The sequence below is a fragment of the Anopheles maculipalpis genome, chromosome 3RL, assembly GCF_943734695.1.
Source record: "Anopheles maculipalpis chromosome 3RL, idAnoMacuDA_375_x, whole genome shotgun sequence".
In the NCBI taxonomy this organism is placed as follows: domain Eukaryota; kingdom Metazoa; phylum Arthropoda; class Insecta; order Diptera; family Culicidae; genus Anopheles; species Anopheles maculipalpis.
This window is the reverse complement of record NC_064872.1, coordinates 17,684,660-17,711,420: the sequence shown is the minus strand read 5'-3', so window position 1 is coordinate 17,711,420 and position 26,761 is coordinate 17,684,660. Positions and strand designations below refer to the sequence as shown.

The 26,761-nt window shown below is 43.3% G+C and overlaps 3 protein-coding genes across 3 annotated transcripts in view; 2 read left to right on the top strand and 1 right to left on the bottom strand.

Moving 5' to 3' along the window:
• The first annotated feature begins 526 nt into the window (after positions 1-526).
• LOC126565420 (RIP-like protein) lies at positions 527-1,223 on the top strand. The gene is made up of 2 exons (XM_050222600.1): positions 527-652; positions 724-1,223. The coding sequence occupies exons 1-2, from the start codon at positions 530-532 to the stop codon at positions 1,216-1,218; spliced, it is 618 nt and encodes a 205-aa protein (XP_050078557.1). The 5' UTR covers positions 527-529; the 3' UTR covers positions 1,219-1,223.
• A 2,108-nt stretch (positions 1,224-3,331) lies between these two features.
• Positions 3,332-26,761, top strand: part of LOC126563861 (MLX-interacting protein) — a 92,659-nt gene continuing 69,229 nt past the window's right edge. Inside the window, exons 1-4 of the mRNA XM_050220640.1 lie at positions 3,332-3,773; positions 14,338-14,444; positions 16,688-16,761; positions 16,833-16,952. Coding sequence (XP_050076597.1) covers positions 3,337-3,773; positions 14,338-14,444; positions 16,688-16,761; positions 16,833-16,952 — 738 coding nt within the window. The 5' untranslated portion in view covers positions 3,332-3,336. The remainder of the gene's footprint in view (positions 3,774-14,337; positions 14,445-16,687; positions 16,762-16,832; positions 16,953-26,761) is intronic.
• Positions 22,317-26,761, bottom strand: part of LOC126565109 (peptidyl-prolyl cis-trans isomerase E) — a 68,127-nt gene continuing 63,682 nt past the window's right edge. The window contains exon 4 of the mRNA XM_050222250.1: positions 22,317-22,326. The gene's annotated coding sequence lies outside the window, so the exon portion shown is untranslated. The remainder of the gene's footprint in view (positions 22,327-26,761) is intronic.

Here is a 26,761-nt window from a genome sequence, read left to right as displayed (position 1 = left end):
AGTAGAGCAGAAAGTTGCAGCAAACAGAACCTGGGTGAGAAAAAGATAAAGGTGCCAGAGGGACGTGCAACACTGAAAGAAAACAACTCCGGTTTTGTAATACGGATGCAGTTGTTGTATGAGTAAGGACGTTGTTACTGAAATTTGTATTACTACTTTACAATTTCTTATTTTCAATATTTTTTTTTGTTACAATAATTGTAATAATTTGTCGATTTGTTTAACTAGCTTGATCTTTTCTAAACCATTTTTGCATTTTTGGTGATGAAACCCGTTGCTGTGCATTTAAAAATGTTGCTAAATTTAAAGTACTCGAGCCGACCAACAACATTCGAGCAGTTTGCTCGACATCCACGCACATCGGGCGTAAACGGACAAAATCGTACTGACGTGCAGCTTCGGCACCGACGAAAACAACAAACAGCTGTCATCGAAGAGCCCGCGCTGCGGTTCGCGCATTTGTAAACACCATTTTGTAATCGCCTGTTCAGTCGTGTAATTTCTGTAATTTATCAACCCTAAAAACACCATGGAGATTATCAATCCAGGCCCGTCCTCGCATCAAACAAGCATCGCCGACAAGATACGCTCGAAGGAAGCCGCCCGACGCTTCAAGTACGGCTCACCTAAGCTGGTCGATCTGATGCGTGAGGTAAGGTGTATATGGTGGTGTGCTTTTTGGTTCCTGATCCTTGATACTGTGTTTCTTCCCCCTACACGTAGAAATGTCGAATCCGCATCAAAGAGGCACGCAACGATCAGTTCCTGAAGAAGCGAAACATCATTCAGGAGGAGAAAACATTCCTGGAAACGATTGTACGCGAGGAGCTTTCCGAGCTGGAGCACGACATTGCACTGCAGGAACTGATCTACAAGGAGCTGATGCAGGACACGGAGCAGTGGTTGTTTTACGAACGAGTGGAAAACTATCTCATCGAGTCGTACGAAACCGACACGGTGTTTTGTCCTATATGTGAACACAACGTGCTGCAGCTGGATAATCGTGCCAATCGGCTCAGCTGTTCTTGTGGCATTTTGCTGCGTTACGATGGGTCGATCGAAACATTTAGCAAGCTTGTAACGGAAACGCTCACACAGCATGCATTGCGCTGCACAAATAACCTTCAGTTTTTCACCGAACCCATCGTAGATGTGGATTACGTGCAGTTGAACGCATTTTGTCTTGGTTGTGATTTTTACCGCGACCTAACAAGTTAGAGAGGCTGGTGTGAACCAGGCGAGGGCTATGGATTTTGTTTTGTTAGTTTTGTATGGCTTGCTTTTTAAATCGTACCGTCTTTTGGTCTCTCTACATTTTCCTAAGCGGATTTGAATTACTATGACACATCTTCAAGGTGGTAATTTAATGTTTAGAAATAATAGTATAATAAATATGTTTGTGATGTTTGAAATGAGCCAGCATTTTGAATGAAATTGGACGCTTTCGTATATAACTAGATAATATTTCTAACTGCTTTCACTTTTACAGGCAATATATAAAGAAATGCTGATGCTCTACTCTCTAGCTTGCTAAGAAAAGTTTTGAAACAACTCACGACGCACTATAAATCATATCAGACAAAATTTATACACCGAAAGATCACAAAATTTGCAAAATCTTTTTTAAATTTGAACTCAATCCTGTTGAAAACCCGCCGTTTAAAAAAAAACGTTCCAGCCCAAAGAATAATTTTTCAAATGAGCCAAATTTGCATAAGCTGACTGAAATAGTATTAAACTACCATATAACGATAGATTTAAGAAAATATATGTTATATAATGTCATACCTATTTTCCACTCGTCTCGGGTCGCGACCCGTTGTGTCCCACATACGTACGTCACGCATGGAATGTTTGACAGCTGTATGCGAAAACAACCGAAACACACAGCAAGAAAATGAAAATTAATCGACACTGCTTCTTGCCCAACAACAACGCAGCATAAGTTCGAGTCAACCGAAACAGCTAGCCACCGCACGACGCATCCGTTCAAAGCTGCCGCTGCTTGTTCCGTTTCGGTGTATTCGTTCCCGGTTCCCGATAGTTCGTTCCTGTCTGCTTGTCTGTCTGTGGCCCATCGGTTACGCCATTCGCGATACCCTGCGTTCGCGGTAGGCCCCTTTTTCCCAGTCCGTGCGGAACCGTGAACGAGATTACCGCGCGAGTCACGATCTTTTCTCCCGCGCGTGTTTGTGTGTGTGCGCGTATGTGTGGTTAAGGTTATCAATGTCGTCGTCGTCGTCGTCATTGCCATCATCTTTCCCAACGAAAAGTGTGTGCCTGTCGCGCCCGGAAGGCGGAGCGCACAATCAACGCGAAACTGTCTCTAGAACGCACCGCCGTGATTTGTGTGGCGTTTGAGCCAACAGCGTGAAGAGAAAAAGCAAAACGATAAAGAATGTAATCGAATGTTCCACGCCGAATGTTTGTGTATCGCGCTATCTTTCCCCCCTTCGTGTGTCACCCACCGTTCGCATCGTCGTCGTCATTGACGGGTGGCTGTTGGAACGGGGCCCAGCCGTTTCTCTAGCAAGGCATCATCACCAGCATCAGCGATTTCAAGCGTAGAGACCCCCGGCCGCGGCACGTCACTGTCTCTACCTCGGTGATCTAGCAGTAGCTCCAGAATTCAGCATCGCACGATGGCCGGATGGAGAAAGTCCTTCCGTTACATTACTTGCATTTTGGCGTGCATGTGTACGCGCTAGCAAAAGTCATATCTCGAACGATCAAGTAGGTAATCTGCGTTGCTGTGCAGTGTGCTAGCTAGTGTGAGAAGAAGAAAATAAAGATTCCGGTAAATTCGCGACCTTTTTTAAAATTTGAGCAAAGCGAACCATTCCCAAATCGTTTGGGAACAACACTATCAGTGCAATTGATCTGTGATAAAGTGAAAATATCCGCAAGGATCACACATCCGATCCGATTCTGTTTATTTTTCTCTCGATAGCATGTATCAGGGCGCCCGCGCGTTTGTATGTGTGTATTTCCGTGTGATTGCGTTGGCAGATAGTTGAAAGTTAAACACAGCTTCGAAGCTGTTTTGTTTTGCTTTTGCGTAGCTTTTCATCGGTGTCGTCACCGAAACGGTCGTGCGCGCGTGTGTGTGTGCGGTGCTCGTGTGTAAACTGGTCGCGCGTAGTGTTGGTGTAGTGTTGTTGATGTGTGTGTGTGTATGTGTGTTTGTGTGTTGTGAGGAATTGTTTTGATTGATACATCAGTTCAAGTGGCCGAAAGCTGCAACCTGCATCCAAGGATCGTGTTGCCAGGTTACCGTCTGCACGCAGCCTGTGTTAATTTGATTGCACCCGATATCGATACCATCCGGATTCGGCAATGACTCCCGGACCAACCACCAAAATGGATCGTTCGATGGCGGGTGGTGGTGAATCGACCGGTACCGAACAGCGCAAGCGTTGCGGTGAAACGATCCACTCGGGCCAATTTATGGTGTCACACTTCGAAACCGAAGGTGCCGAGGACGATGATGACGATCTCGGCATGCAGATGGAGGAAGTCAAACCGGCGGATCTCATTTCCACCGATAGTGCCGGCGTTATACTGCCGGTGGCTGGACCGGGTGCCATGTCGGATGTGGCCTCTTCCTCCACTGCCGGTGCGCTGGTACCACTGGCCAGTATCGGATCGACCGAGCACCAGAACCAGCTTGCCCGGTACGTGCCACGGCCGCTCGGCAACCGTACCACGGTATCGCAGGTCGAGATCGATACGGACCTTTCGACCGTCTTCAATACGCTCAACGTAACGTACACGTAAGTTGACACACCGTTCCGTTTTAGTTTCATGCTAGTGCCATATTCAAACGCCCGAATCGAACGTATTTCCCCCGATTCTGATGCACAAAGATTCCGTTCGCCGCAAACGCTTACGGTAGTAAAGCAAACCAGCCAGCTGATAAGGAAACGTGAGACAAAGCGATAGAAAGCCAACGAATAGCCCTTCGGAGACGATTGGAATTGATTGGAATTGTGCGCTTATCAGAGGCTTGAGCATGTGCTTCGGACCCAACACCACGAAAACCCGCCACTTTGACCGATGTGCGTGTATGTGGGCTGCTGGTGCACCAACAGTGAGGGAGCATAACCTGCCTTTAAGCGTCTCTCTGGCCACGCTTCGCTGCCCATCCCTAGAAGCGATTGAGAAATTGACAAAAAGAACTTGATTAGAGAGCGATTTCTCTGCGTCGATCTAATCGATCGCACTGCGTTGCGTTCCTAAATCGATTGCAAGAGCTTCGCATTTAATCGCGTCCACGATCGATTGCTTATTGTTTTCATAATGCATGATGGTTGTTAAAACGTCCCGGACGTTAGAGGTCGCTCTGTAGGGCAAGCGTTGTGTAGAAACGCAGCAGGAAATATACCTTGGTGCTTGCCTGTCTCCATATTGCATGCAACGAATTTGATTAATATTAGCGAAATAAGTAGGCTAGAGAATTATTGGATGTTTTTTTACATATGTTTGGATTGTTATGCGACTAGTGCAATCTAGGACAGTCGCAATTTATGGTGTTTCGCTGGCGGACAAATTGCAGATCATACCTTATAATAAAAATATTTATCTACAATTTCCAATCGTACCGTTTCCTACCAAAAACAGACTATCCGGCTACATGGTTTAAAACGTTCTTAACCAAGCAGGCAAACAAGGTAAGCTAAGAAGAAGAATTAATTTTATAAAAGTAAAATTGAAAACTTTGAAGTTCTATAACACAATTTTTAGTTGACATTGGCTCAACGCCCCATGCGCTGGTACAGCCAATTCGCCAACACACGATACTGTCAATGATCTCCTGGTTAATTCTCACAGCGTAGTCTCATAGTACATAGAGTCCATAAAATCTATGTTGGCGAGAGGCCTGTATTTCTGGCAGAAGCCTGATTCCTGGGCAGATTTTGGCCGGTTCAGTCCAGAGCAGTTCAGATTAGTGATTGCATATTAGGAAACTCTTTTGATTATCAAACTCACAATATTCCATAAACTAAAAGAACTTGGGGCCAACCAGTAATGGCGCCGACATTCACAAAGCCGTCTTCATCCGGTATCGAAACCCAAGACTGTTTATCTAGCTACGAAGCCAGGTATGGCAGACCAAAACCTCTTGAGGAAGAAGTAAACATGAGCTTTCTGAGGTCTTGTTCATCTGCAGATACTATGATCCAAATTATGATCATCCTATGGCTATTTATTTTTTTATTTTCACGAGGAGCCTCGCGGCCATATTGCTTACCCTAAGTCAATTTGGTTGATAAAAAAATGCTTTGGGAAGTTGTTCAAAAGTGAACTCATAATATAATTCGTAGAGCCTGTCACTGTTACAGCTTAGTCTTGTTGTGTAAAGACTGACATCGCGACCGTTTTTGATAAAGTATCACCTCTTCCTCCACTCTTACGGTGCAAAATATCCTAATGAATATCTTTCCCTCGAATGTGACGAAAAGGTTTGAACCGAAATATGAAGGCATGAAGGACTTTCTAGGTTTCAAAAATTATTGTAGACTTAAGTTGCGTCGGCCATCGACTAGCTTACTAGCCTTGTTGATACCACGTAGTTGGATCCTCCTTATTAGGGAGTCCGGACCGGATGGGATTGGAAGCCCGGTCTTATCTTACATAGATCGGAGCCGCTCTCGCCTCAACCACCTGACCGCTCTTTTGTATCTTTTAAAGTCTTCCATTCTGGACACTGTTGTTTTACAGCAAATATATAGTTTAATAGCCTAGATGATATTCATCAACCATCAAAGTTGATAACTCCCAAAGGTATCCTTCTTTCCTGTGCAGTACGTCGGACCTTGTTAATCGTCTTCGAACGGCTAGCCCAGTTTGCACAGCTGAAACAAACAGTTGCTCCTTGAGTGTGGGTTGAAAACCCGGCCCGGGATCGTACCCCACTGATAACCTTTTCGGCGGGGCCCGTTGATGGATGCAATGGATGCTGTGGCATCAAAACAGCCGTGGTACCATGTGCGCTGCCCCGCCGAAAGAAGATGCCGCTTCTATCGCTTCCGATGGGCCTACCAGCATCGGCCAAACATCTTGAAGCATGACCATACCGTATATTTATAACGCACCAACACAGGTGGGTTGAGACCCGGCGTCTCCTTACACTAACGACCATCCATCACAGCTGACGAGAATGATGATGATGGTGGTGTGGGGCTGAAGAGCGCAGATTCGGTTGCTGCCGCCACATAATCACCCAGCTGGTGCGTGTCATTGCATCATCGGTGTTGGTGAATCTTTGACCAAGCGAGAACGTCTGGGAGAGGACGCTTATCATGGACTTCAACCTTCTCAAGCTTGTCGAAAGTACTATTGAAATGATCGCTCCACAGGCCGGCCAGCAGAATGTTTCTGCCTGCAGATCACAACAATTATAGCGCGTCTGTGTTCTGAAACAAATACCGCACCATACATATCCTTAAGCATAATTAGATGGGAATAGCAACGATAAACTTGGTGGTTAGAATTTCGCCACAATTTCGCAACCGTTTTCCATCGCCAAGCGCCACACCACACCGTCGTCCCGCCCTATTTCCTATTGCGCAACGTCAACGCAAGAGCACAACAAAAGCAGCCTGCCCAACTCAACAAACGAACCGGATTTAACTGGATGCGCGCCGGCTTGTTGCTTTACTTCTCGCCACACCTCCAGCAACAAACCGAGACCACTGTTCTGCGTGCGTGCGCGCGCGTACGTCATCGTTGGGGTGCGCAAAGGAACGGAGAGGCAATAAAAATTGTACCACCAAACGTATTTTTAGGCCCGTACTTTGCTACACACTGTTCCTCCCCTCCTCTGCTAACCTGGGCCAATCAACCGACACTGCGCGCACTGCCTTTGCTCACTGTGTGCGCTTGTCTGTCCGCTGATTAGGGCTTCACGGTTGCAAAAGTTTATTTGCAAAAAGAACAAATACCGTGCGTAGTGTGCGTGCGGAAGATCATTGTTACCGTTCCTAAATAGACTACCGTCGCTTACCGAGACAAGACGAAGTTTTATTACAGCAAAAGGTCTGAAAACAGCTGAGGATTACTACTCGGCAAACTTTTGCACCACAAGCCTACAGCGTTGATGATATGCGAAAAGCGTAAACGCAACACACAATATTGAAGAATAATCCATGTTAGTACTGCTATCTCTGATGCAAAACATGACTGGGCAGTAATAACAGTTAGTGCTGTGTGCGAATGTTCCTGGTCGAGGTTCCAATCACCGAAAAAAGGAACAACTATTGGAGCGATGGAGATTATATTTTTAGCATCACTTCGCGCCAATTTTCTCGTTTGGCTGGGGTATGAAATTTCTTACCACCGGCAACGCTCAGTAGTAACCTGCAGACTACAGTGTACTCACCTCATACACACTGTTTGTTGTTCGTATCGATTGCAAAGCAAACGGACCGGTGCAAAGCGGTTTGATTTGTGTTATTCATACGTCGACAAACAGCGCGTTATGAGCGAGGGAAAGCTGACGAGGTGATAGGAACCGGCACCAATCGATGGAAGATGGTTCTTTTCGTTGTCGTTTTCAATTGGTGTAATAAATAAGTAAATATATTATTCTTGTTAGGATAAACAGGATAACCAAACCTTTGCAAGCACTGCAGGTGGATAGACAACTGCATGTTTTAGAAAGATCAACGAATCTTTAGAAGCTATTGCCAAGAAACCAAACACTTAGAGCATTTGGCGGGATGAAACCCATCAAAAGATAAAATTGAACTTGGGTTAAATCAGATGTGGATGTTTCAAAGCACATCCTTTCGGATTATATCGAAAGTTTTTGAAATTCTTTCGCTTTCAGAACACTTTATTTACAACCTGTCAGATACATCAGCTACCTTATTCTACGATCAACACCGAAATCAACATTTTAAAATATTCCGTTGCCCCCGGCCATAATGAAGATAACAGTTTTTGCGTTCTTAAATGTTTTATAGGTGTCAGTTTAAACAACGAAAAACCTTTTTTTTTTGCTATCTTTAGCGCTCTGTTACTTCTGATGTACTGTACCGACTTTGATGTACAGTACAGATGTGTACAGAAGTGATTATTATATTTTAAAAAATAGAACGTAAAAAATAATTTCAACAATGGGATTCAAGGGTACTTAAGTGGAATTTGAGGCCACATTAAGCGATTCATTATATAACACCTTGAAGTCTATATCCAAAAGGCTGGATATGCTTTTATACAATTATTTTATTCACTTATTAATCGGCTATGTTGACAACACGGCGACGTGATAAGTAAGTATGACACTTACTTATCAGGCGCTACAACCGCTTTGCGGTCTTGGACTGCCGCAGAAGAATTCGGAACCGCTCACGGTCCGGCGCCGTCGTCCGCCATTCCGTTATCCCGGCCTTGATGGCGGATGGTTCCACGCCATCCTCCCACCTCAATCTGATCCTACCACGACTCCTCTATTCGTGTGGACGGCCTAAAAGGATTTTCTTTCGTTGTAGCGGCTCCTCCATTGTCCTTCCACACATACGGGGAAAACAGTCCTTCTGAGCATGTTCCTCTCGAACGCAGCTAAGAGGGCTTCGTCTGTGTTTGGACAGGGTTCATGTCTTAGAGGCGTATGTGAGTACTGGGACTATAAAGGCACGATACAGTCCCAGCTTCATCCGTCGCGACAGGTTTTTTGAGGTGAGATGTTTCCTAAGGCTGTAGAATGACCGGCTGGCCGCCAGCGTCCTAGCGCGCAACTCCGTCTCTGTGCTGTTTTCGGTTTTCGGCTGACTTTTGGTCTTCCCGAAGGACCGAGATAGGTGATGTTTTGGACGACTTCAAATTTGTGACCTATCCGTACATCACCCCCACGTAGTTCCGGATTTCTTAGTTAGGTCGCTGAAGGTGCCACCATCAATTTGTTCTTTGCCTCGTTAATCTGCAGCCCGAGGTTTTCTGCCGCCCGCTCGATCCTTCGGTAGGCCTTTGCTACCTGGGAGAGCCGAGGACCAATGATGTCTATATATTGACTTATAGAAGATGGTTCCCGAAGTCTCCACCTCCGAGTCACTCTCTAGCGCCAAGTTGAATAGGAGACAGACGAGCCCATCTCCCAGACGCATGCCTTTGGTGGTAGCAAAGGACCCTGAGAGTTTTCCATCCACCTTCACCTGGCATGTGACGTTGGTCTTGATCATTCTAACAAGCCTGATCAGTTTGGCCGGGATTCCAAAAGAGGTCATGGCCTCGTAACCTGCCGTCATACTTAATAGTAAATAAATAATCTATCCTAGATAAAATACATCCTTAAACGTCTATTTTACTGGCATTTAGTGTTTGTTATGCTTTGGCGCAAAAGGGCCACCAATGTCTGATCTCAAAAATCTGATCAGGTGTTTTTCACTAGCACATGGTTGGAATAGATGTGTTGTGATCATGAAATTTGATCACAACTTAGCACCAAAACAACGATAGCAGTTGACTCCTTAATTTTTGCACTCCGTAATATTTGCAAAGTTTTATCGAGGAAATAATCGCTTCGTATCGCCCGATTGCTCTTTTTGATCACGGACCGGACAGCCGTTTACATTATGATCGTTGGTTAACTATTTTGGGACCTATGGACCCATGGCTCTTATGAATACGCACATATTCATACTGTTTCACTTTGAACTAGTGATGATAACAATCCAGATCGAATTCTGGGATTCGATCCCTCGTTCCAAATTCAGAATTGCTGTCTCGAAGTCTTTGGCAAACAATTTGTCCATTTTTAATAGCTTAACTCCTTTCGAAAATAGCTCATTACAAGTACGAAGAATTATGTATAGTTCTTTGGTTGCCTAATTGAAGTTAAAGTTAAAAAATGCTGTGTGAATCACACAGCGCTTCTATACAAAGTTTTGAGTTGTTCTTAAAAAGGTTTGATCTTCTAGGATAGTGTTACTCGTTATGGCCATGAATGACATCGATATTTCATGGATTTTTAAAATTTTTAGTAAAGCTAATAAAACTACATAATTTCACGGTGATCCTTGAAAGAAAGGGAATGTCTTTCATCCCGTTATTTGCTCTAAACTTCCTACTATGCCCTGTCGTCGTGTCATAACCGATTGCCAATCGTTCATATAACATTATTGCTACAATAACCTTCAACTGGTCGCAGATATGAGCCCTTCCGCTTAAAATCTTATCTCCTCAACCACGCACGAACGTTGTCATTCCCGGTGCGTAATCGCACCTGTCGTAAAATATCCAGTTTGGTCGCGCTCGTTCGTTCTCGTACGAAGAGCAATGAGGTGAATTCAGGTTCATAACTTCACATTGAAATTTCCGCTTACAGTTAGCTGCGAATGGTTGCACCATACAACTCGGCCCGGTTAGTCGCCGCTATTACGCATTTAGTTCCAAATGGCGACGCACGCTTTTTCCTCGCAAAAAAAAAACACCCCAACTTGCAGCAGCGAATCGAAAGTCCACTAGTGCAGTTTGCTAACGGCGCACGGCGCTTAGATGCGACGTACATGCTCGCGTCCATCTGTGTTCGTGTGTGTTGATTGTTTTGGCATCAGTTACGAGTACTTTCCTAGCCCTCTTAGAGAAGAATGTTAAAAATGCATCACCTTCTTATAATGCACTACCACTTGCACGGCTTGCACGGCGCCATCCCGATCGTGATGTAGTGGTGTTTGTGGGATCGCCTAGTTTTGTATTGTTTTGATAATGTGTGCCTCTATCCCCTTTTCCATGACACCGCGCACGACACAATCACACACAAGCGAACGAACACGCCTTTTCGCGCACAGCCCTGCACTTTAAGGCCCGGCTGCACCGAGATGCACACACCCCTTCGAGCGACGTCATGCAGCAGTAGCAGTCGAGCTGCGAATTGAGTTAATCTAAAAAGAGAGTCAGCGATCCAATCGCCGCCGCAAGCCCTATTACAACTTCACCGTCGCCGGGGGCACGACTGAATGTTGGATGCACGTGGCCATTATTGTTGGTGCAGGCTTGATCTAACCGAGGTTTTTTTTTTATAAGCTCGGAACTTGGCGCTTGATGCGCGCTGAAACACTCCCCTTTTTTCGTTGCGGTTTGTGGGGATGTGAACCGGGTGGATGTGGATGTTTGTTTGTTGGCTTATGCTATTTTGCACGTTAGGCGCTATCCGTAAAGATGCTGCTAGTTGTCGGTTGATTGTTGATGGGTTGAAATAAATTATTCTCGCTACACATGTACTACGGCTGAAATATTGGATTGTTGATCCTGCGTCGGACTCTTCGCTTGCTGTCATGATTATGGCAGTGGTTTAATGTAATTTTTTAATTATAATTATAAACATCCATGCAAATTATTTGAGTTTTTTTAACGTCTCGTAATGCAAAGTAAACATGGCATATCGATCCAACACATCAAACAGATTATTGTTAACTTTGATCATTATTGTTGCTGCAAAATGCCATGGCCTGTCTTGGTTTATTCGCTACAACAATATTAATTTCGAAAAAAATATCCAATACAATATCTTATAACTTCTAAATAGTATTTTTATTCTATATCTTGCTATAAATTTTATCTTTGTTATCATACTGTTAACATAGTCATATGTTTAAAAATACCTTTGTGGATTTGTGCCCGCCATTTATTAAAAAAAAACATTAAAATATATTATTTTTGCACAAGAAAAATAGTAAAATAAATAGCGCACATGCCAAACATAATTATTGCTGCGTCCTGCAACAAGAGCTGCCACCGATAAGGTACCAAACGACGACTGCAACTTGAACCGTTTCTTAACACTTTTCGAAAATTCTACCTCAAATGCCATTCACGGTTACCTCAAAAAAAATTGTGCAAATTAGTTACAAATCGAAAATCAATACACGCAGTGCAAATAGAAGAACGATCGAGCGAATCTTTACAAAAATAATGGAAGAGATATTTATTTTACGTTTAGGACGAATGAGAAAAAGCCTCCAAGGGAATCTTTGCAGATGCTACCATGCCACAGAAAATATCGGATCTCAATTTGTAACGTGTGTGACGATTATACAGAGCAGAAAGGATACAAAAAGTACTGTATTTAATCTCATAGGACTCCCAAGCACAATATAAACTTGATAGGATTCTAAATGAATAGAAAATTCTTTCAAAAATCGCATTATATTTTGCTAAATAAGAATTAAAATTCATCTACGAATCACTTTAAATGCAACTTCGTAACAATTAACGATAGATAATTATATTGTTTGTATATAATAAGAAATCAATAATTATTCTTCCTCTTGACTTAACGACCTACTATGCCACGTCTGCCATCAAATGGTTGATTAGACGTATTAGTACTAGTGATGGGTCAATTCAACTAAAAAACGGAATCGCTTCCGAATGACTCCATCAATTTTGAAGGGGCTCGTCGGAGCCGTCCGGAGCCGCTAGTTGGCAGTTCCGAAACCGTCGAATTAATTGGGACTTGGGACTTAATAATCAACGCCAATCAATGCTGCCTGTACCACCAGTCCACCAAAAATAAACAGTTGTGTATCGTTCCTCGGTATTTAAAATTCATTATTTTGTTAGGTGATATTAACACTATAGAGGTATATGGGTTATTTTGACCAGTTTTGGGTTTATTTAAAATAAAAGAAATGTGTTAGGTAAAATAAACACTTCTTTGGTATAAAAATTATGCATCAAAAGAACTGTTTTCATACACATAAAAAATTGAGCCACCTCGACTGGGCCAATAAAATTGAGCGATCATTCTGATGCGGATGGAAGATAAGATGATAGATAGGGTATGATGATGAGCAAATGAAAAGCACTGTAACGTCACAACAAATCGTCAGAGTGATCTAAAATGACTGAAGGAAGGTGAACTTCCTAGAGCTTTCTAAAAAGTATATTTCCTTGTTCGTTGGTATCGATCATATGTAGAGTTATTCACTTTTACGGTCGGCTCCACAGGATAGTTCATTGGATAAATTTATTCATTCCAATAGTGTGACAGTGAGATGATTGTTTCTCGCGGGCTTGAGGTCAGCAGATACCTGTAGAAACATCGTCTACAATCTTTGTTTCGGTCCTCCAAGTCTTGTGAACCTGACAACAAGATGAAGTTCATGTTTCATGTTGTCATGAAAAGACAGTTCTTTCCAGGATCCTCCTGTTGTTTTCGTCAAAGTAATAAGGAGTATAATTTATAAATTTTACTAGTGAATTTATGTGGGCATGAAACCCTAATAAAAGGCTTTATGACTTTTATAATTATTTTTGCGATTATACATTGTAATGCGCGTAAGCTAAAGAAGTCTATTGGAAATCATGAAAACATGAACATATGTTTAATACTCTGCACCAAACGCCCAACATATCGCAGCGTTTGAAAGCTTTCGTTTCCTACACACGGCAGCGGTTCAAGTTCGTCCACTAGTACGTCCATCCGGGGGCAATGCTAGTTCCAAATTGCAAGCACTCACCACATGTCAGTAAGCACACGTAGTATCGCTCCCCGTTACAGCGATGGTCTAACTCTAGGCGTTGCTTTTCGCCCGCAAAACACGAGACCTTCGCCTAACGCTCATATTTATCTCCTTATCGACCATGCTCGCGATTTCAGCCGGAAGGGGGCAACGGGCGCGCTACAATGTATCACTCGTACTGTGCCCCATTTGCTGGATATAGGGGGAGGCCGATCGAAATAAGCTTCAAATTACTAAGTGTTTGTTTAGCGTTTTGCATCATCCGAGATTGTTTTGGACTTGTCCGGCTTCCACCTTGGTCGGATCGGAAATTGGATGATATAGTTGTTCCGAAATTTGGTCAATAAATATCGTTTATTACATTCTAATTGCTGCTAATTGGCATCTGTTTCTTCATGAGGCTGCCAAGAATGATCGTGTGATGAAGAAAAAAAAGGGCCTACATTATAATTGAAGCAACGTAAAACATCAACGCATATTTTCTTCTTCATACCTTTATCGTTGGAAGTATTTTTGTTTGTTTTTTCTTTTTCACTACCGGCGTTTCCTTATCTTTCGTAATGTGGTGAAATAGCTCTGGAAAGGGTTTTTATGTGTGTTGAAAATGTGGTTTGCCGTAGAGAATAATACACCATCGGGTAAATCTAGTACCAAGAATCAAGTCGCTTAATTTTCGGCATATAAAAGAGTCGAGAGCGTCAACCCTGACATTTAATTATATTCCTATGATTTCATTTTTGCTTTATATTTAATTAGCCGACTAATATTGTATGGCTTCCTAGCCTCTTGACAGTCAACTCTATTTTTATCTTTTCCTGCATAGAAAAAGGCGCCTAAACATCTGCTTCTCTCTTGCTTTTTCTCGTTCCAGGCAAAAGCTGACATCTCCCAAATGGAACCCTTTCAAAGGAATCCGTTTACGATGGAAAGAGAAGATTCGTCTGAACAATGTTATCTGGCGCTGCTGGCACATGCAATGTAAGTTTCCATCCCCTAACCCCTCCTTGCCTATACGCCTATCCAACACTTTGATGCACTGGGGTACACTTGCAATCGCTGTACCATGTTTGCAGAGCGATTTAACGATTCTGCGTCCACCTGCACCAGTACCTGCTTGAAAGTTATGCCATACAACTACCGAGTCGCGCTGTCTCCAGTATCTTGTGAAGAGCTCCTGTTGGCTAGCACAAGATACATATTATACTTAAAATAAAACGCGCCAACGTCGCCAATCGTGCAGCGTCAACCGTCCGGCACCTGCAGCATTAGATAAACAATCAAACATCGCGTGACAAGGGGCCGGTTCAAATCTCACCCCAGAACCCTGCCCTAGCTCGGGGGAGCCTTAATCCATCTCAATTGCTGTCCACACACACACACACACACCCCTCGGCTCTCCCTTATTCTCGTTATCATCATCCCTCCACACAGTGCTCCACAAGTGCTCGTCGATAGCGTTTTCGCACGTTTCAGTGCGATATCTTAGTGATGATAGTAGAAAAAGGTCCATTACCGCCCGAACAATGTTGCATAAAATTCGGGAAAACACACAAAACCCTGGTACTTTTTTTGTGTTATCAGAAAACCCCCAAAGCGCACCAGTACGGTTCGATCCGGTTCTGCCGTTCTGGGCTTCATAAACGACAACCCATCTGCTGTGCAATTAGATGCAATTCTCATCAGCATTCTAATCAACATTTAAATCCTGCGCCGAACGGGGCGTTCCTTCCTCACGTTTATCACTATCGCATCGGGGTAGAAACTCCTACCCAGGGAAGCTTTAGTTCGCTGCTCGCGGAAGCGTTGTCTGCATGCTGCTTCATCCCTTGCCATCAAACGGCTTTGCATTGGCCTGATAAGAAGTGACCAAATATTAGGCCCCAAGCCACCCGTTGTTCGGTGGTGAAGTAAACTGCAGCAGGGGCGACTCTACAATCTCTCATCGTCGAACTCGGCAGACCACCATTGCCTTGTGCACCCCATTTTGTGCTGTCCGTTAGTGGACCACGGAAGAGTTTGGGGACGAAATGGGTGGCGTTTTGCCGTCGTCGTATGTGCCCCCAAGCAATACACCACCACACTTCTCACGGTACTAAGGTTGAGGCACCGAGGTGTACAGCAACAGCCCACGGCAGTACTGTACACCTTCTACTGCTGCTGGGTGTATGTAACGCTGATGGTGTGGAGGTGAAGGTTTGTGGAAAAATCCTCCCTTTCCTACCAGGGCAAAGGAGATTGATGAGAGTCCCGGTCCCGTTCTCCCCATCGGCACTAAGTTTGTCTTGATGGATGGACTAGCAACGTTCGGCAAGGGTAGACAAGTTTGGGTGGCAGCAAACGGACGGACGGACAACGTACCGGCAATAGTCGAGCAATCTTCGTTATCAAAAGTCCGCCCGATGGATTTGAGTTACCGTCACGGGAACGCTGTCGACGACGTGTTGCCCCACTCGCTAGCCATATCGCGGCTCAGTTCGCGTTCAACCGAACAGACGAGATCGTCTAGCGTCGCTTTCAGTCATATTTTGACAGTTGGATTTGCTTTTAACTTTCTCCAAAGGAATTACAAAATTGTACACAAAAAGGAGCAGGATCCGGGTTGTGAAGTTGATCGTGCCTTTCCTGTACCGTGGCTTGGGAGGGTAGTTTTCTTCAGTTGCCGTTCCAACAAACAAACAAGTGCATAGAGCACCGTTTCGTTAGTGCGTTCGTGTGTGGGTGCGGTGTAGCGGGTGTGGCAGTGTGTGGTAGCATGGTGTTGCGGTTGGGGACGTAGATAGTGTTAAAAAAGCGGATCCGTATAGAACGGATTCTAGGTTAAGAAGCGACTAGTTGTGTGTGTGTGTTGACTTCCGCGTCAGACATTGGCGGTGACGAAGGGTTTTGGAACTTGACTTTGCAAACCTAAACCCTTCTGCGTGTAAAAGTGTGTCCCAAAAGCTATATCCCGAAGATATAGCTTTTCTTTTGTAGCCCCAAAACCATCCTGCTGGCTTCGAAGGCTTTAAAATACACTTCACACATGGTAACGAAGATGGGCAAAAGAATTCCTGAATTTTGCGTCCTTAGACGCACCCGATACAAGAAAAGTCAAAAGAGACGCTTCCGCTTGGTAAATATCTGATTGCTCCGATTAGTTTAAGATTTTTGATCAAAAAACGTATCGCAAAGAATATCATTCTAATTTAAGCTTTACTATCCTTTTTTATTTTACTTTACAGTTATCATGAAGCGGAAAACTCTAGTCTGTCAGTTTGCTTCCCCACTAGACGTAGACGTTCACAGTACTCCGCAGGTATGTATCGGTACATACGCATTTTAGCATCCGTTCTTACAATTCCATTGCATTACGTTCACCATCTACAGGCCATTTTGCTGGAAGGAAAGTACTGGAAGAGAAAATGCAACGTAATCAAGGCGGAGTACAAGAAATGGCGACGGTTTAACGTAAACAGAGCATTAGGTGCAACAAACATTGTCGATACGGTAAGTTTCTTCTTTGCCTCCAATAACCCTTGTTAAATGGTCAAATATGTGAAGTAATGCTGCTACATAAATATTATTCAAACTGTTACGATACATTGCCGGTAAATGGAGATATGATTGTCATTTTATCGTTGCCTGTTTTACAATATGTTCCCTTCTTTTTGAACTTACCATGAGTCGACAGTTACCAGCATTGTACCGGCGTTTATTGCTGCCGTGGCAATGATGTTAGTTGGGGGTTTTTTTATGCAACGTGCGAAAATCGTTTTTCCTCATCATCAACACGCATGTTGCGAAAAAAAAATTAAAATCATCAGATACTCTTATCTCCACACAACCGCTTTATCAGCAATCAAAGCCTACAGCGTTCATTCACATCGAGGTGTACAACGGCTGTATGTGTTTGTGTAGTAACGCGTAATGGTGTATAGACATTTTATTTGGGTATTTATGTAGGCTGGCTCTCCTCTTTGGTAACGCACTCCCCGTATCGGTGACCTTGATTTTCTGCGTAAGGTGGACTCACTATTCGTGAATGACGTGTCGAACGTTCCATCATACCATACGTCCTGATAAGGGTGTAACCGTTGAACGGTGTGCGGATGGCAACACAGCTGACAAAACAGCTTTCCGGTGCAAATGTTCACTCACGCAGTTTAATAGAGTTTTTAATCGATATTAGATTTTAGTGGACTTTGGATGCGTCTTCCGAAATGTTGGTAAATGTGACGATCGAATCATCCGCTTCAAGCTGCCGAAACTGTATTAATATAACCAAGTGTGTAATCATTGATGTCAGTGCCTGGTAGATATGGAAATAAAGATAAAGAGTTAGATATAAAACAGAAGATATCTCTCGTTTCCCAGCATAGTTTTTTTTTTACCATGCAGACAAGCTTGTTGTCAAGCACGAACAATCCACCGACCGTAAACCGTTGCCGATTCTTTTGCCGTAAAGTTTGAAGATGAAATTGATCCAACCATTTCCATACTTGTACTGTTCCCGGTTCCGCAATTTCTTCACCGATATTGTTCCTTATGGCAACATTCACACTATCGATCTAGAGCGGCAAAAAAAAAACACATGGTAGAGATAAAGCGAGTCATATTTCCATCTTACTCACCTGATCGTGGCAGCTGTCGCACGCGTACCCAAGCACAAGCAGTAGGAGGAGAAATAAACTTTCCCACAGCTGCGTATGCACCATCATCGCCACATTGACATCAGATTCACTCTCGGATTGGGTACTGCAGTACAGCACAAAGCTCTGATTGCATAGCTGCACTTGTACCAGCACCAGAATGATCATCAACAGCACTGAAAAGTTGTCATTAATCTCATTCACCAAACTAACGCCTAGCTGATATTGATCCAGAAAGATTCGCCACTGCCGGGAGGTGTTCAGTGATGCACCGATCCGTTCTACCCTTTCCTGTATCTGTTTGAAGCGCATTTTAATCACCAGCACACAGACGACGTACATCAGCATCGCTACCATTGTTACGTACAGTCGGACCGCTTCGAGGAATGTAATATAAATAGGGATCGCTGTAATCGACTCCTTACCGGTGACTATCAGCAATCCCAGATAGGCCACACCTCCGAAGATGACGGTGGTCGTAAACCTTCCTAACCACCGGGACGTAACGTACCAACTCTCGGTACGCTCACCGAAAAAGCGCCAACTTCTGTCCGTGAACAGGTCATTATACAGTAACGCAATGCGTACTCGTTTGGTGTACGAAAGCAGATGTATGTACACCATGGTCATCGGAAACAACACAATGTGTAGCAGCATTAGGAAGTTAAAAATGCGTGACATACGATTCCGGTCACCGGTCCATACCTGAAACCAATTAAAGCACAAATGCAAGCTGGACAGAAAAAAATTGATGACGAATGCTAACCGGGTTAGCTTCGAGGCGGGCTCAAACTGATCCGTTTTGCTGTTGTAGCGACACGGCTGAAGATGAAACAGATTGCCAACGAAAAGGAGTACACGAAGGTGTGCGCAGAGTCGTGCCATCTCGGTAAGAAGGAAATGTCCCGTTGCACGGTTGCAAACAATTATGCTAACGTTGCAGCCTGGGAAAAGCGTTTTGTCGTTGCAGTGAAAATTCAGATTGTAATCTCTATTCCGTGCTGTATTTTAAAACATTTATTACCTCCGTTTCAAATGGAGTGTTAATTTTAAATAATGTAACTGCCATGCTGAACAATTCAACTTCGCGAATGCTGCTCCCATCTGAACCACTGATGGAATGTTAGTTCAGTTCGTGTACGAAAGGGCGTCGGGTTGCAGTTGGTCGAACTGTATCAGGATAACCATATACGTAATGATGGAGCTAAACACCTGCAAAGAATAATATTGGGCAAATTAAACGATTTTCTCTGTGACTACTTTGTCAACAGTCAATGAAAAGCCCTTAGACCTTACCATATGTAGCATCGCGTAATCAATATCAAACAATCCACAAGCCGAAAACGATGTTTTGCGCTCCAGGTTTTGAAGTAGAAATCTTTGAATCAGCTTCGCTACGCGCGAGTTTCGATTTCGATCGTTATCAAAATGTTTTACCAGCTGAGCCGTTTCCTGAAGCTGTGTAAACAGTTGCAAGAGATTGATCGAGTACCGGAACCCTACCCAACGTTCGCTTACCTGATCGCAGGTGCTCTGGCAGCCAGTTACTGTGAGCAGCACAACGACACCGTAAATAATTTGCCACATCTGTCGTAGTGCCCACTGCAGGTAATCTATTTCCCTGTTCTCCATAATCGTTGGTCGCTCGAGTTCCATAATCGTAAAGATATCAAAAAACAGGAAGACCATCTCAATCAGCACGAGCAGTGTAATCATCGTCAGCGGGAAGGAAAAGCAAATGTCGATCTGCCGCAACTGTGCCGCGTAGAGATCGAATCTTTCGATAAAGTGACGGACCGTTTGTTCCTGCGTGTGACGGTGCACCAAGTTCAACTGGTACAGTATCTTCAGCTGCCCCATACGCACACCGATCGCTCCGACACATATCCGATACACGATGGTCAGATAACATATGCCAAAGATTTTCATCGCCACACTCAAGCTTAGCAGCCGAATGTTTACGTCCCGGTGGAAGAACATATTGCAGCACACCATTGTGGTGATGGCAATGATGAATCCACCAAACTGACGCCGGTTGTCATAATCCTTTTCGACGCTGTCGTACCGATCCAACAGCCAGTCGGCATGAAACAGTACGTTCAGCAAACGAGTAAACCGGTTCCGCCTGCTAAATGTGTTGACCATAGTGCAGGTCACGATCGATACGTACACAGCAATCTCGATACTACCGACGGCCGCCATGACGGGAGAAATGTTCTCCAGGTAGTACTCGGTCATAAACTTCATATCGAAGTACCAAAATGGTGCCGCTAGTATTATACCGCACACGAACGCCAGTTTATTGAAGACCTGCTGCTCGAACTGATCCGTTTCGCGATTATAGCTGCACGGTACCAGGTAGAGTAAGGCTGCGACCTGGAATATCCTTGCATGTCGCTGATAGTAGCTAGACATCGGAGCAGCGCAGAGATGGATTAACCAATGTTATCCAGAAAGAGTAGTTCAGCAAATGACTGAATATGGTGTAATACTGCTCAAATGTCGCATCCTGTCGCTTCGAAGGTTTGACATCTGGGATAGATCGACCATCTGCTCAGTTTTGTTTTGGTGGTTGTTTTTGTTGCGACAGATATTAATTAGCTTGCAAGACATTGATTAAAATATTCATACCGATAATGAACTCGTGACTCTGACGCACTGCACATACATAACTGCTTTTTTTTTCTTTAGAAAGAGTGGTTTTGTGATGTCAGGAACATTCCTTTTCCGAGAAAATAGTTAGTACTACATAATAAGACAAAATCAACTTCTATCCTTTTCGTTTAGTAGATGTAAGTAAGCAAATTCGTCTGGTTTTGGGATCATTTGTGCATGAAGACCATTGACCGTCCTTTTTTGTAAATTTTTTGTACTCAAATTCAACTTAAACTTAAAGAATTCAAATACAAGTATGCCTACTTCTGTAACTCTTGATAAAATAAAATTTTGTTATTGATAAAATAAATAATTTTGAAAAATACTATTTCTTAAAATATTTTATGTACCGAACGATCAATATAACAAATCTTAAAAACAAAATAAGAAATTTTATTGTAGAAAAGGATGAAGATTAAGGAAGATATGGAAAAAACATGAATAAATACGAAAAACGACACCGACTTTGAAATTCTTCTTCTGTACGGCTTAAGGACCTTTTAGTTCACGCTGACTTGACGGTTACGAGACTTACTGATAACACGTTGTTGAATAGCCAGTCCAACAATACAGGGGAACGGTTCGGGTGGGATTTATGTCCCGGTCCTGTCGTGCGAAGACCTTTTTTCTAAAATGTTTAATATTCTGAACGAAGGATCAATCAATCAAATGAACGGTTGAATGCAGAAAATTTGCTAATATGAATATGAACATGCTAAAATATAAAGAAGAGGACTTTTTTATTTGCTAACAATTTATTTGCAGGAGAAAATCATTAAAAGAACGTCTCTGTAGTACCGAAGAACAATTTTTCTAATTTGCTAACAGAGGTATACATATTTATACATATTTATTATTTGTTATGTTCGCCATTATGTGAAGGACACGTAATATGTTACAATTTATTTAATCTCATAGTATTCTGGCGTTGTGCGAATCGATAATATGTCAATTTCAAATTTAATTCGAAAGCCCACTGTATGTGTTGCAAAGAAAACAACTCCTTAGCTCACACACACGATTTTAAACATAGTTTTAAACATTTTCTGATACTACAAATTACACTAGACGTCCAAATAACTCGTCACGTTGCTCGTGCTATTATTGCCGCCCTGGGACTGTGTTAAGTCGGTTTCTAGCTGTTTGAACTGTATCAATATTACGAGGTACGTCACGATAGAGCTGAATACCTATCAATTGGATGGGAAACGAAGTACACGATTTAAAGTAACATTCGATTAGATTGCGGCTTATGTCTAAGTGATCTTCGCCTACCATGTAGATGACGGTATTATCGATGTCGAAGAAACCACATGCTGAAAACTTTTTCTTCTGGTGCAGATTTTTTAGCAGGAATTTTTGAATCTGCTTTGCCGCGCGTGTATTCTGCAGTCGATAGTCATCAAAGTGTCTGGTACAGAGGGCCGTTTCTTCTACCTGTTAATGCAAGACAGAGCCAAAAACATACAAACATAGAAGACTGATAATTATTCATGTTGAAAATCATGTTGCAAACTTTAAAGCCTTAGGTTTTGTTGCGAAAAACAGGGAATGAATGTAGACAAAATGTGAATACACTAAGGAGTGATCCTTTCCCTTAATATACCTCTCTTGCTGTGCTCGCACAAGCAGATATGGCATAGAAACACAGCGCACCGTAAAACGTTTGCCACAACTGACTGAGTATGGATAGAAAAATGCTGTCACTAATCGGCATCGGTATGCGTATTTCTAGCATGGTGTACCAATTTTCGGCCAAATAGATAAGCTGCATCATTGCGAGAAGAAATATCAACACGACCGGCAGCGAATAGCAGTGATCCACCTCAGAAATCTCGTCAAGGTAGCGATCGTAACGATTCAGGAAGTAGGTTATGTTTTGTTCAAATTCTTCACTGGTGTACAGCACCCGCAGCTGTTCCATACGCTGCTCGATCGCTCTCACGTGTAGACGGTATACAAAGATCAGCACCCATAGCGCAAGAAAACGGTACACGATCATTACCGTCAGGATTTTCACCTCAATTGCTGCATGGTTAACAAATTTAAACCCAAATAGCACCATTATTATCAGCGCGATTGTGCGTAGCTTTGGATTGTCATTATATCGATCGTGATTTGTCATGGGACTACAACGATCCAGTATCCTATCGGGACGAAACAACACATTCATCAGCCTGGTTATTCGTTTCCGCTTGATACAAACATTCAGCGTAGCGCACACCATAATACTGGCGTACACTAGCTGCTCAATGCCGCCAACTGCGGCGAAAACGGTCGTGTACGTGCTAAGCACGTTGGTTGCCATCAGCTGTATATCGTACACCCAGAACGGAACTGTAACCGTCAGCACGATACCAAACACTGCCATATTCTTTTTAGTAGCCTCGAACAGCCCAAGTTGCTCGTTGTAGCTACAGGGTGTGAAGTATAGCATTGATGCGATTTGAAACACTCTTCCATGCTGCCGATACAGTGCAGACATTTTGTCCTACCACAGTTCTTTGTGCTAACATAGTATGTAGAGAACTGATGGACGCTGAATGAGATAACAATGCTTAAGGACAAACCAATTTGGTGAAAGTTAGTTTCTTTCGAATGTGGGCAGCCGATGGCAATTACAGTAGTCAGTACATAGGCTGGGCTTGTTGAACCCACTCACTGTACATAATGAATGCCATCAATTCACGGATCGGTGCTAATTACTTCACCTCATTATGTTTTCATCACCAATATTTTAGCTTATTGATTTAAGCATATTAGCTTAGGTTGATTTAAGCATATTAGCTCTTTTTCTTGGCTTAATGACCTACAATGTCACAGCGGCAATCGAATGGTTTACTAGCCTTATTGATACCACGTAGTTGGAGAGTCAGTCAGTCAGTCAGACTGGATAGGAAACCCGGTCTTTGGTTTGAAGACCGGCGCTGCTGTCACCTCTACCACTTAGCTTATAGATTATTCATCATAAGTTTACCTACATTTGATTACGACGAGACTCGAAGATTCGAATCGCTAATCTGCGGAGTACTGAGACAAACGCTCAGTATGATTGCACAACCTCTTACCTCGTTTCTTGCAAGCTCACACGAAGGCACTATCAGTAGGAGGAAGTGCCCGTACGTCGATTGCCAGAACTGAGTAACGATCCAGATACTCACGCTGCCGTAATTTACGTCAACCACTTGGCGCGTACTCAACACCCGAAAGAATTCGTATGCGAAGTAAGCTGACTCCATCATTACCTGTAGCAGCATGCCCAACAGCGGCACTGACAAGCACTGATTAATCTGTTCGATCTGGCCGGTGTAGCGATAGAATCTTTCTGTGAAAAAGTTGCACAACTGCTCGAAATCGGGTTCACGCTGGTTCTGGAGAAAAAACACTTTCAACTGCTTCATACGCAGCTGTATCATATTGACACACAGATGGTAGTGATACAGAAACTGAAATGTCAGTATAAATCTAGAAAGCAACGTAATCTGCAACAATACTTGAGCCGCATTGCTCATCATCATAACAGTGTAGCTTGACAGTAGCGCAATGATCACGTAGAGAACTTTCATGTAGTTGTAAAATAAGTTATAGAGTTTGGTAGTTTTCACTGCATCACGACACACTTCCAACGGATTATCGTCTGCGAAGAGAACATTCAGCAGCTTTACGATCTGTTTGCGATGGATAAAACTGTTGCACACCGTACACAGCGGTACAAAGCAAAACACCACCAGCTCTATAACGAAGACCCCAATCGAAAATGCAGACGCACTAAAAGAATAGTTGGCAAGCACGAACAGAAAATCGTGGTAGATGTAGCCTAGCGATATTAGCAATCCAACGCCGAAGGATACGTAGCTGGACCGCTTTTTGACGAAGCGGTTCTGCGTCGAATCGTAACAAGCGGGAATAAAGTAAATCATTGTGAGAATTCTGAAAGTTAAATGGTTCTGTCGTACACAAGCAGACATTTTTGGACTGGTAACGGTCACGAACGAGATGGATGGTCACAAGAATCAAATGAAACTCTCGTGCAATTCAATACAGTGCAGTAGATAGACTAGGTGTCTGACCATATGCTAGTTAGTAAATAAATGATCAGCCAATATTATTTGTCTGCCGAGCGTAAATGTCTGGAGCAAAACAAGAAGTAATGGAAATTACCTGCGTGGTTGTCAAATGGCTGGTGATCCCGATCATCATGACGATGGCAGGATATACCACTTGCCAGAACTGTCTGAACCATAATCCGAACATGTTCCACGCCGTCATGTGGAATAATCGATCAAAGTTGTCGTACATATCGTACGCTGCCAAAGTTCGCTCCAGCAGTACAAGCAGCAGAATGCTCGTTAATGGAACGGCGAAACACTGATTCACACTATCGATCAACTGACGGTACCGACAAAATCGCTCCAAAAATATCTGTACGTTACTGTCACTTTTCGCGTCCACTAGTAACATCTGCAGCTGCTTCATACGATCCCTGATCGTGATTATACACGCCCGATATAGCTCCACCATTATAAACACGTTGCAGAATCTTAACAATATGAGCCCATATAGTGTTCGAATGGTTGGTTCGGTGACGAAAAAGATCCAGTAGAAACAATTTGATACTACAAGCAGGGCTAACGCTAGCAAGCTACCACTGTGACGTGTTGGACGATCGATCGTGACAGCTGTGCGTTTGATCGCTGTCCACTCGAGTATCCAATCGTCCTGGCTAAATAACGTGTTAAACAGCTGTATGTATTCTTCTCGATGGTATAGCGCATTGAGGACAAACATGATTTGTATGACCGCGTACAAGACAACGTAAATCATTATAACTCCCAGCATCACCAGTGACATGTGTCCGACGGAAAATTTAATCGCCTCAATATCTAACCATAGGCAGGAAGAGTAAACTATAATGTTCCCCGCTAATGCAACTGTATGGTACCAGGAGTTTTCAAAAGATCTTGTTCGATGGTTGTAACTGCACGGTAGTAAATACGCAATGTTTGCCAAGACGAACAGTGTCCGGTAACGTTTGATAAACGATGACATTTTGTCAACTGGAGAAACTGAAAGTCCTCGACAAAAGATGCAGCAATTCTTGCAAGGCTTGGCAGGAGGTAGTCCCAATCCCATTAATTGACATCGTAATGAAATAGTCATATAGTGCCCATATGTTTGAGTGCCCATGAGAGTCTGTTACATCGCGTCGTATAGCACCGAAGAGTTGGTGCCCTAATGCTCATTAATACTTGATTATCCTATACCATATGGGTATGGTATGGTTATGATGGATTTAACTTTTTTTTTTTGAATACTTTGAAGTTGAATAGAAGTACACTTTCAACTGCTTCATCAGCCAATATGTTATTATTTGTCTGCTGTAGTTTTATAAGACACCAACTGTTGGACGTAAATGTCTGGAGCAAAACAAGAAGTAATGGAAATTACCTGCGTGGTTGTCAAATGGCTGGTGATCCCGATCATCATGACGAAGGCAGGATGTATCACTTGCCAGAACTGTCTGAACCAATAACCGAACACGTCCCAAGGCTTCATATGGAATAGGAGATCAAAGTTGTCGTACGTATCGTACGCTATCAAAGTTCGTTCCAGCAGCACAAGCAACAGAATGCTCGTTAATGGAACGGCAAAACACTCATTCACACTATCGATCAACTGATGGTACCGACAAAATCGCTCCAAAAAGATTTGTACTTTACTGTCACTTTTCGCGCCCATTAGTAACATCTGCAGCTGCTTCATACGATCCCTGATCGTGATTATACACGCCCGATACAGCTCCACCATTATAAACACGTTGCAGAATCTTAACAATAAGAGCCCGTATAGTATACGAATGGTTGATTCGGCAACGAAACATAGCCAGAAGTAACAATTTGATACTACAAGCAGGGCTAACACTAGCAAGCTACCACTGTGACGTGTTGGACGATCGATCGTGACAGCTGTGCGTTTGATCGCTGTCCACTCGAGTATCCAATCGTCCTGGCT

Bases quoted from the DNA above. Each gene is read 5' to 3' on its own strand.
- LOC126565420 (XM_050222600.1), top strand. From the start codon at position 530: ATGGAGATTATCAATCCAGGCCCGTCCTCGCATCAAACAAGCATCGCC. The intron at 653-723 runs GTAAGGTGTATA...CCCTACACGTAG, and splicing joins TGGTCGATCTGATGCGTGAG to AAATGTCGAATCCGCATCAA.